We start from the raw sequence: 12,198 nt of genomic DNA on the forward strand, positions 1-12,198 counted from the left end.
CAGGAAAAAAATAACTCATTAACTAGAAACTTAAAAATAATATTTTCAGAGTTTTCACCCTTGTATATTTTTTTCTGCTGGGAGCCTTTAAGTTAAATGTTAAAATTCCGATTTGAAATTTCATTTGTCAGTAGTTGGTAGTGATAAGCGTTGGCCGAATACTGTGCCAGTAGCAGTGTTTCCATGGACGTGTATTCATACCAAGGACATTGCTCCTGGCCACGTTTTAGACAGTTGTTTGTTTGCTTTATTGGATTTTTTTTTTCATTTAAAATGCTCTATTTAAAAAAAAAAAAGCCACAGAACCAGACATGACTTTTTCCTTTGTATGCTTTTTATAAGTTACACATTTTTCTTATCTGAGCAACCTAAAGACACTGAAATTCCTCAGGGTGCTCAGTCTGTTAAGTTTTGCTTGGTAAAACTGGAGTGATGATGAATAAAATTGCTGTGAAGATTAAAAGAAAAGCTGTGGCTAAACACATCTCACAGTGGTTAGACAACAGGAAGCAGCTTTTCAATAATCCAAAATGGATGCTGTGTGGTTAGCTCACTGTACTGAAACTGAGCTGAGTGAATACCGCCGCTCATGCCTTCTTAGTAAACATACTAAACTTAAAATATCCCACGTCTCTGGTTAAGAAAGTAAAATTCTACTGTAAACACTGTATCCAAATCATTTTATCTATTACCAAAGGCTTTAACATTATTAGTTACTTTGCATTATTATTGATTTTTTGGTAGATGTACAAAATAACTAGAGTAAGGGTTGTTGTTTGGTTTTGTTTTTTTAATTCTACCTAAAGGTATTAGTAAACTTGAGGGAAAAAAATGTAATAATTATATTTAAGGTTAAAATTAACCTGCACTCCAGATCAACTGAAAAGCAAGCACAGCCTTTAGAAATGCCTTCAGAAACGAAGGTCACAAAATGAACCATTTCCAGTGGTTTGGAATCACCTCCACTTGCGCTCTTTCAGCTTTCTTCCTGCGACCCCATCTTCCCTCTCTTTAACCTTTTTTGATTAAATAATGTTCCTCTGTTCTTACGGCCTATTTTCTTTGTGTGAACATGTCAAATCACCCCAGTCTTGTCTTTTGTAGTGTAAGAGGCTTCTACGTAGCTCTCTGCAAGACTAGCACAAAAATCTGACCGGCAGAATAATTTATGAGATTTAGAATGAAGGGCCATTATTAGCATTGTCTCGCCCGAACTAAGCACACAGCATCTCCTCCCACCTCCCCACCCGCCCCCACCCCCTTCACGCATGGCAGGATTTTAACTCAGTCATCAGAGGTAGAATCAACTACGTGAAGGTTTGGGAACAATGTCATTGGTCCTGTGAGCTTACATTGATTTCTACTGTTTTAAAAGAAGGCATGGACTGTTCCAATAGATTAAAGAGCATTAGGAAAACATGTCTTAGGGTATGTACTTATCTCCACCATTCCCACAAGTATTTCTGTGGCTATAAACATGGTATCAAAAGTGGCAATTTTATACATCCTTAGGTTCTTATCTAATATTCAATAATATGCAGAGTGGATGTTCTTCACCACAAAGCAGAATGCAGCAAAAGCACGCGAGAGTGGATTTTCAGTTTTGAAGAGAGGTTAATTTTAAGTGTTTTTCCTTTATCAGAGTACTCCTGACTTGCGTTCAACCATCATTGGCACTAATGATGTTTGTGCGGCTCAAAGAAAATTACTCTTTTTCTTGCTATTTCAGTGCCCAATGTCTCTTTCTTATTACAACAGACAAATCTAATTACTTCTGATGATTCTGAAGAGCTGTGATTTGAATCATGAATAATTCCATTCCAGTAAAGTTAAATCTCAAATGCACCCATGGAACTTAGCTTTTTATAAGTATGTTGTACATAGATGCTAAATAAGGAAACTCATAGCAGTTAGACAACTGGAATAAAACTATATAAAAAAAAAACTATAATAAAAAAAAAAAACTCGTGTATTTGTGTGTGTGTGTGTGTGTGTGTTTGGTATCCATTGTTATGTTGAACAGAGCCTATAAATCTACCTCCTCTAATACCCGAAACTTATCACTTCCTCCTCTCCATTCTCTGTACGTTCTCACTGAGCTCTGCTTCAGGGTGTCCATCTTTCTTTTGATATCTCTCTTCATAAGTCTTGTGTCTCCTTAAAGATTCATGATGTCACTGAATCCTATGCCTTGAATATAAAAAGAAATGATAGCTACCCATATGAGTCTCTGCTATGTGCTGGATGCCATTCTTAAGGGTTTTATTTTTCAGTCTATTAATTTTAATCAGCCACTATATTTTGCACTTATAGAGAAGAAAACAGAAATAACCATTAAGCAATCAGGGAGGAGGCACACAGCCTCTGACGGGCCAAGCTCTATACATCTCTCCATGATCTATTCTCAAGGCACCAAGGACTTATCCCTTCCCTTCAACATGGTTATAATTTTTCCATTTGGTTTTCTATTGTGTGATTAATATCTGCATATTCTACCTTGCCGGAACATATTAACAACTCTAATGTTACGCTCTGCATAAATGAAGAGTTAATAGGAAATTGGCTTGGATCCTATGGGAAAGGTGGCATGCAATATACATAGAGATAGAAGAAGAGTCCAGGCCAGGTCACAGCACCGATAAAACCCTACAGATCAGTACCACTGGAGCAAAACAAACACTGGGGAAACCCAGCGCAGGTGTGGATATCTTGGCTGCATTTGGTTAACTGGTCTACTGCTGATGTTCCTTTTTTTTTTTTTTCTCTCTCTCTCTTCCAGTGCCACCGTGGGCCTTAATTGCCATAGCCATAGTTGCGGTCCTTCTAGTCGTGACCTGCTGCTTCTGTGTCTGTAAGAAATGTTTGTTCAAAAAGAAAAACAAGAAGAAGGGAAAGGAAAAGGGAGGGAAGAACGCCATTAACATGAAAGATGTGAAAGACTTAGGGAAGACCATGAAGGATCAGGTAATGCACCTGCCCCCTCATCCCTATTCACAGACATCCCCGAGAATTCACCAGTGGGGCAGTGCTCTTTTCTGCAGATGCTCATAGACATGGACAACTTGGGGCTAATGTTGTTTTTATAGAGATGCTTGGCGGTCCTTTCAGATATGACCCGGTCTCCCTGTGTAGTGGAGACAGGTATGGTGGCTTCCACACTACAAGGTGTGGCTTAATAAGACCTGGCATAATAAGATAATTCCTGAACATTTTTATTCCATTTTGTCAGCCTGTCTTTCTGTCTTGGACGGGGGTTCTTTCTGCCCCCTGCACCACTCTTAGTCTCTGCTAAAACTCTTTATCCACTTGGCAATGCCAACACTGCTCTGCACCCGGCCAACTCAGCCATCAGATGCCAGAAATAATGAGTTAGATGTGGTGAGTGGAGATAGAATCCAGTCCTAAAGAACCAGACCGAGTTGCAAGACAAAATTATATTTCCTTAATTAGAGATCGTAATTAGAACCCTAACACTGATAAACTAGGTTTTCCGAGCTGTCTTCCCATGCACAGAGAAGATGTTTGCTTTCCCTGGCATTGCGGCCTATTTTTAACTAAATTAACTGGACAACTTAGTTAAAGTAAAGATTAATAAAAAAAAAAAAAAGTATTAAGAGTTTCTTCATTTTTGGAATAATGCTTGCATTAAATGTTTCTAAATAAAAATTCATATGAAATGCGAGAATACATATTTTTCATAGAAATATTTGGAAACATTGTTTTCTACCAGTTAATTTCAAAGTTCTAGTAATGCCCAGATAGGAACCTGTGCAGGCAGTTTTTCTGATTGTTTTATGGTACTGATTACTACTAGCTGAGTCATTAACACATGCATCTAAGAACAGTTTGACCGGGCCTTAACACAATCTCAGAGCCCACATGGAGAGCATCCTGGGTTCCCACACCTGGATCTCATATTTTAACCCTCCTTCCCAGTGTGAGCATTCAGCTCCCTCTCAAAGACCCTGCAGTGACTATGGAAGTTTCCCAGGGTCCCACTCCCCATCCCCTGGAGTCCAGCTTGGTTTCAGGGCTGTTGCGTGGATGCGATGTCTATTCTCCTATTCTGAGGACTCTGGCCTGAGCTCAGGGTAGCAAAGATTCAGTTTCCCCGGCAGTTTCTCATCAGCCACAGAAGCTCATGTGCGTCTGCAGATAACCAAGAAGGATTTTCCTCTTCATTTCATTTGTTAAGAAGATACTCAAATTTTGGCTTATAGCAAGTAGGATTTAATACTGACATTTCTTCCTTTTTTTTAGTTTTTTTTTTTTTAAGACAGGGTCATACATTTCTTTTTTAAACACTGTATTATTAAGTATAGAAATAATTTACCTTGGTGAATATGGGCTAGAAAAAGGATGTTATTTTAGCAATGTGTTTGAAAAGAAATTTTTGAATAGATAAGTGTTATTATTTTCATAATTATTATAAATTTCAAGTGTGATTTTCCTGTGTCCTGAAATGAACACTTAACAGCATTATTTTTTAAGTGGTAACTCTAGCGTTTCTTTCTAGGATAAGACTGTTACATTTTTATTTGTGGATTTGTTCTGTATGATGTAATACTACAACTGATGGCATAGTGCTATCACCCCCAGAACACCATGGATAAATGACCAGGATCTCACAGACAGGCTCGACGGTGATCTTCTACCTAGCTCGCTCCTTTGGATGGGATGGGGCAGAGGAATATAAATCAAATCATGAACTAGTAGAAAAAGCCAGTGATAGTTTATAATAACTTACTTGATATAGCAAAGTCTCTAGAATTTCAACCGCTTTTGGTTTTAATTACTTTAAGTCAACAATGTTAAGTATGCAGGGCTTTAGCTAGGTATAATTTTCTTAATCTTAAATGTATAGAATAAAATATGATTGGAATAAATGAAATGTTTCATGATAATTGTGTAACAATCGTATATGTTTCTATCAATCCTTACAAAAATAGCCAATAGCTTATGAATATGAAGGCTAAAGATGAAATTTAGATTTTAGAAGAATGATCTGTCACATTGTATCCCATAGTCCTCCAAATTATACAAATTAAATTCATTTTTAAACACTGTGTTTCCAAAATATTTTAAGTAGCATATCTCAGTGAACATGGGAAAGGGAAATAAGACCAGTGTATGGTTCTCTCACTTGAAGATGGAGCAGATAGAAACATTTTTTAGATATGATTCCTGAAGCTATACAGGCTTCAGGGCAATCAATATGTTTTTATTACTTCAATATATTCCAAACTCCCAGAAATTCAAATTTCAACACTCATGGCTATACATCTATATTAAGATTTTATAACCCAGAAATAATTTTTTAAAATTCAACAGTGACTTCAGAAGTAAACTTTAGATAGTATATTTGTGTTCCAAAAGATTCATGTATTAGAAGGTTTTTTTTAAAATATCTTGAATCTTGAAATGACTAACCATAAAGGGCAGATGATAGCAACTTGTAGAATAAGCAGCTTAGACAGGTCATTTCTCCATGGTTTTCACTGATGTGCGTGGATATTTTAATTTTTATTTCTTCCTTCTATGTCCTCCTTATCTGTGTTGTGTCTCATGACTGTTCTGGATTGTCCCTTGCGGTAGGTTTCTTCTGCTACTAGATATCCCCAATCAGTGCTGGTGGCTGGGCTCCACAGCTGGTGGCTTACCATTCTGACATCAAAAGGCTGAACTCAACTGATCTTCAACGATGACGATTCATTTTAAACATGACTAACATGGGCTACATAGAACAGGATTCGAAAAGTTTTCTTCGATAGATAGGAAAGAAAATACAGTCCCTTAGGCTACCTTTTAGTATGCCTTAACAAATCCTGTCTGAACAGTGCAACTTAGAATGAGCAAATACCTTTACTGATGACTGTGGACTAGGTAAATGTTGAACGCCAAAGGGCATGCCCCTCTAAGCCTGGCATAAAAGCCCTGATGTTTTCAACAAAACTCTCCTGTTACAATCTGCCTGACTTCAGAGATAACTAGGCTTACACGCTTTATCACCTCAGGTGGTTTTTGTTTGTTTTTCCCTATAGAGGGAAAAGTATTGTTCGTAACATATTATAATACTACTGATTTAATAGGTCTGAATTTAATGTGATGTACAGTCTTCGTCTTGATGAAGGCTCAGTCCCTAGGATGGGAATAGACTTCACTTTGGTGATGAACAGGAACACCAAAAAAATCATCAAAAATTTAGCTCCATTTAATGAAAAGTAGTTGCAGAGATAGTCCTGTACTTTCTATTCTGGCAAAAACCACTTAGGGAAAAGGAGATTTAATATCTCAGCTATTTCAAATTGCATTTGGCTGAAACATGATATATAAATTGTCAGTTCTGAAAAGGGACTTTTGAAAAAGTATTTAAATTCATGATTTGTTTTTGAGACAATGGGGTGATGTGTAGGTATTTTCAGACAGTGGGTACATTTAGGAATTTTCTATTCTTTTTTTAAAACTCAAACTACTAAAACCATGATTCCTGTATACACACCCTGTAGGGCAGTGCTAAAGACTGTACAGAGCTAGGGTTCACAGGGACATATGGAGGCCACTGCCTAAAGTGGTCTGGTCAGACTCATTCATCTTAATGCAGTTTATCAATGACTGCTGCTTCATGCTTTGTCCCTTAACAACATTACTTTAATATTCAAGGAAGTGCCAAAGTATAAATTAATGTTTCCAAATTAAATGGTATACGGCTAGCCACATTTGAAAAGGGTAATTTTCAATTTTTCAGACTTGTAGACTCCTGAGATGTGTCAAAAGGCACAAAGGATGACACACTCGTGACAACAGCTCAACTCTGTTCAGATGTTCTTCTAAGCAGAGAGCAGAACTAATGAGCTCTGTCAGTCTTGCTGCAAATGGATTTGGGGGATCATTGTGGGGGTTAGCTTCGAGGAGCGAGACTGGAAGGCAGAGGATGCTATTTCAAGCACCACAAGTGCTCACCATGCAAGTGATGAGGGAACGAAGGATACTGACAGCAGAGGAACCGTTCGTGTAGACAGGAAGAGCAAGATGGTGAACCAGGGTCCGGTGGCCCTGGGGCCTTTACAACCTGGCTAAACCTCTCATATTTGAGTTCTGTAAGACTTCTCGAAGATCAGCTCAAGAGCTGACAATAGTTAGACAATAGTAGAGACTCTTTAACACTGTCAAAACTACAGTGCAGTCCACTGCTTGTCTGCTTGCAGTTTCGAGTTCTGTGAGATTTGGAAGCAGCAGACACATAACAAATACGTGACGGCTAGAGAGAAATGAATAACATGTGCTCCGTTAAAATACAGGCAATGTAAAAAAGATGAGCAAGCAGACTGTACAGGCAGTGACCAGAATAGGCTATGTGAGTGCCAGAATAGATCCTTTAAATTTTTCAAACATGCTAGTGAACAAGGAAATGGAACTTTTCATAGTTTTCAATTTGTGAAGAATGACCATGCATACAGTATAAGTTTATCTGTACATCCCCATGAAGAAATCTTCCAATTGTATAAACCTTTGTAGTAGAAATATCCAGCACAAGTTTTATATTTTAGGGAAATGTTATAGACTTTTGATTTTTGAAATACAGAAATTTTATATATTTTATGACAAAATTACCTTTCAAATACTTTATATTCTACCTTTGAGATTGAAGAATATTTCATTGTTTAGACTAGGTTTCCTAAGTCTAGCACGTGCCCCTTGTTCTTCAATACAAAATGAATTTTATACCCATGTGAGGTTTTCCAAAATGACAAACATGACTCTTTTGTCTTTGGCATTACATAATCTCAAATCAGTTTAATTCAGCCAAGCTTTCTGAGGAGCGGTTATGGAAATGAAATGATAAAGTTCAGTTGGAAAGGAGCTGAACTTCTCTCTACCCAGCGTTTGCGGCTGGCGTGTTTTCTCCTTTTTTCTTAAAAGTTACAACCATAGATGTGAAAACACAAAGAATTTACATTTTCCGAGGGTCACTCAGCCGTCTTTGACAGAAGCAATAAGGCAGCAGAAGGCCATGCATTCCATGTGACTCTCTCCACTGCATGCACCAATGATGTTTTACATGATGCTGAGCACCACTGCAGCTACAAGAATGTGAAACCCAGCCTGGATACAAGCATGTTCATCATACTAGAAAAAAAAAAAAAAAGAGGCAATGTAATCTGAGACAAGATAATTCCAAGTTGACATTTTCCTTGCAACAATTTCATAGTTTTGCTTGCTATACTGTCAGGGGCTTCTTCCATTGCTTCCATGTTGCTTGCTGACGTGGGGGAGGGGGGAGGTTCATGCACAAGTGAAATGAAAAGACATGTGTGCATTAGCAGCCAATGAGAATGTGTCAGACAAATAGACATACAGCATCTTAGTGCTTGCTTCAAACAGCTTGGAGATCTAACTATATGGCCAGGTTAATTTGGACTTTGGTGAAAATTCGTTGGGATTTCTTTTTCTGCCTCACAGGCCCTTAAGGATGACGATGCTGAAACTGGACTGACTGATGGAGAAGAAAAGGAAGAGCCCAAGGAAGAGGAGAAACTGGGAAAGCTTCAATATTCACTGGACTATGACTTCCAGAATAACCAGGTCTGAGGGGAACATGTCTAATTCGATTACATTTTCTGACATTACCAAGTAGGAATTGAAGCAAGATAGTCCTTAAAACATTCCGTTTGCTGTGAGCAGAAAATGCAATTATCAAAGCTATTGATGAAATCATCTCTAAGTACAGGCAGTCCCCTAGCTGCTAATTTAACTTCTGGTAATTAGAATTCACAGTATTCAGCCGATTACATCTACTCGTGGCACTGACAGGAGGCAGGCAGAATACAAATTAACTCCGAGCCATCAGTAGTCGCGTAGAGTTCCCAGCCAGTCCAGTCGCTATAGGTCCTGCAGTGTGCATAGAAACAACCTTCCTCAAACTGTACAGATTTAGATTCCAAACGACACCAGCTGCCACCCAAGCCCACATTTAGAAAAAGAATTTTGAAAAGCTGTGAAAGAATTAAAAACTGGCCAATGCTCTATGGATTCTTTTTTAATTCACTTTACAACCCAATATATCAGCCCTCCCCCCCAAAATACCTCTATCTTGCCCCTACATCTGACACCCCACTCCCCCTACCCCTCCTAGCCCACACATCAAAGTTGCTGCGGGACTAGACACATCCCCTCCCACTGAGGCCAGACAAGGCTATCCATTTAGGGGTGCAGATCCATAGGGAGACAAGAAGGCAACAGGTTCAGGAATAGCCCCTGTTCCAGTTGTTTGAGGGCCCCTTATGAAGACCAAGCTGTTCATCTGCTACAAATGTGCAGGGGGCCTAGGTCCAGTCCATGCTCTGTCTGTGGTGATCCAGTCTCTGGCAGCCTCCACGAGTCCAGATCAGCTGACTCTGTTGGTCTTCCTGTGGAGTGCCTGTCCTCTTCCTGCCCCTCAATCTTTTTCCCAGTTCTTCTGTAAGACTCTCTGTGCTCCATCTACTGTTTGGGTATGAGTCTGTGTCTCTTGGCACTGGCTGTTGGGACTCAATGGCTTTTAAAGACAGAGATACCTTCTATGTCACACCAGAAGTCTAAGTGAGACTCCCACGGTGGTGAGATGGCAAGTTTTTAAAGCAGAGAGACGAGCAGCTTCGTTCTCGGAGCCCGAGGAGGCTGCCCAGAAGTGGCAAGACTAAAGACTGCACAACAGCCATTTCTGCTTCTGTTTCTCAAAAAGGACTGAAGTGCCATAAGATCAGTGACAGCAGCCACTTTTCACTGAGTACCTATTATCTGGGTAGCTCAAAGTGTGGAAAATGCCTTTGAAAACCCTTCTAGATAAGATCCGCAATATTAATGATGATTGTTCTACTTTCTGGATTGCAAGAAGAGTACATAGGTTATATAAGTTCAGGATGTAGCCCTTGATCTACCTGGGAGTCCAGATCTCTCCCGCTCATTTTGCACCCCTCCTCTTTTGCTGGATGTCTTAGGGTTTTACTGCTGTGACCATGACCAAGGCAGCTTTTATTAAGGACAACATTTAGTTGGAGCTAGCTTAAAGATTCGGTTCATTATTATCAAGGCGGGAGCATGGCAGCATCCAGGCAGGCATGGCTCAAGAGGAGCTGAGAGTTCAACATCTTGTTCCAAAGACAAACAGGAGAAGACTGGCTTCCAGGCAACTAGGATCAGGGTCTTAAAGCCTACACCCACAGTGACATACTTCTTCCAACAAAGCCATACTTCCTAGTAGTTCACCTCCCTGAGCCAAGCACATTCAAACCACCACATACTACTCCCTGGCTCCCATAGGCTTGAGCACATGGAAGCCATACCTAACCATAGTATTAAAAATAATAATAATACATTTAGTCCAGCTTCCAAAGTCCTCATAGTCTATAGCAATCTCAATAATGTTAGAAGTTCAGAGTATCCTCTGAGATTCACCTACAGGGGACTGCCAACAGCTCCAAACAGCATTTCTGTCTGGTACACAAGTACCATTGGGTTTGCTGGATTGTAGTCCATTCCAGATGTAGTCAAATTGAGGACCAAGTACAACCATCTTGGTAAGGAAGGTTGGTAGCTCAGCATAATTACTGGAATCCTGCATATGCTAGTAATAACCTGTTTGATGAACAGTGAGAGATGAGAAAATCAAACATTATCACTCAGCTTTGATGTCTAATGTCCAAAGTCAGATTGGAAACAGTTGCAGTCATTCTGAATTTTATGTGGCACCTAACAAACAGTTCAAGTCTTTGAAGCCTGAGTGTCCTTCCCTTGAAAGATGTCTCAGACTTAAAACTATTTTTAATTGATCTGCTTCATTATAGTCTGGCTACTTATTTCATGGTATAATCTAGATACCTATGTATTATTTTTGAGTATACATACATATATCATATATAAATACATACATATATTGTATGTATGTATATATATATGTATGTTTTTATATAGGATCAAAGGTAAACCATTTATATCTTATAATTGCTTAAATATATTTCAGGTCATTTCTACTGTTACTGTCAAAATGTGAGCATTAGGAGTTAGTTGGAAACAGAGTAATCTATTATTGATATAGTCCAAGAAAGGCAAAGATTATCTTACATTATATTTCCAGGGAGGTTTCCAGGTTTTAAACCTCTCTTTATATATATCCATTTAATATTTTTCTCCATTCATATTGCCCAGTAGAACTCTAGTAGCATCTCATACTGCTTAGGTGTTATTTTGAAACCTCTAAATATTTTGTATGTATGTGCACTGGTGTGTATGGTGTGGCCATGGAGGTCAGAAAGTGTTGGTTCCCAGAAACTGGAGTTATACATGGTTGTAAGGTATCATGTGGGTGCTAGGAATCAAAATTCAGTCCTCTGGAGATGCACCAAGTACCATCTCTTCAGCCTAATAGTATTTTTAAGAATAGAATTGATTCTGTTTTACTCAAAAATAATGTGTATAGTTATTACTCTGTTTTCAGCAAACATTAAGTCCAAAATATGCGTTTTGTTATGATGGTCTAGAAGATTATATTGATAAAAGTTTATAAATATCATTCATTGATTTTAATTCCAACTGTTCTTAGCAAGTTTTAGTCATCAAATGGTTCCTATGTGTCAGGGAAGGTTAAGTCTGAGGAACCTTGAAGACAAAAGTGTAGCCAAATATGATTATTTGTCTACCAAATCCAAAAGTGGTCTTAAAATGCTTGAATTAAGAAGCTTTTGGGGTGGGAAAATGGAACATGTCTCTCTTAGACAGAAGTTAAAAGGACATTGGAAGAAATCAGTCCATTCTCTAATGACAAGATGTCTAAGTCTCTAAACTGCAGCTGTCTCAGTAAGAACAGGGGATAGAATAGTACATTGCCACACAAAGGCAAGTGCCAAATGGAAGTATAACAAACCAAGGGACAGTGAGCTTTGCTAATTGTGTGTTTTTAATCTAGTGCCTCCATTGGCCTCCTGGATCATGTTTTTCTGTTCCTGTACCTACCTCCCAGCATCCATTGCTACTCCTGAAAGACAATGCTACAAACTAGATAAGGCAGCTTTAAAGTAGAAACAGTATATTCCTTCAGGGTAGGATCCAACTTAGAAATTGATTGAGCCAACCAGCCAGAATGTACTGGCTGTAACTGTTTCTAAGGATGAGTTAGTCACCCACTCCATTGGCTGTAAAGTCAGACCCACATGTTCGGGCCTT

The 12,198-nt window shown here is 38.8% G+C and overlaps 1 protein-coding gene across 2 annotated transcripts in view; it reads left to right on the plus strand.

Annotated features, from left to right (window-relative positions):
- Syt1 (synaptotagmin 1) overlaps positions 1–12,198 on the plus strand; it is a 425,848-nt gene that overhangs the window by 366,017 nt on the left and 47,633 nt on the right. Inside the window, exons 5-6 of one of the 2 annotated variants that reach the window (XM_029542073.1) lie at positions 2,780–2,964; positions 8,461–8,583. In XM_029542073.1, the coding sequence (XP_029397933.1) occupies positions 2,780–2,964; positions 8,461–8,583 (308 nt within the window). The remainder of the gene's footprint in view (positions 1–2,779; positions 2,965–8,460; positions 8,584–12,198) is intronic. The other variant, XM_029542074.1, reaches the window with a different exon arrangement.

This window comes from Mus pahari, chromosome 9, assembly GCF_900095145.1.
Source record: "Mus pahari chromosome 9, PAHARI_EIJ_v1.1, whole genome shotgun sequence".
Classification (NCBI taxonomy): Eukaryota; Metazoa; Chordata; class Mammalia; order Rodentia; family Muridae; genus Mus; species Mus pahari.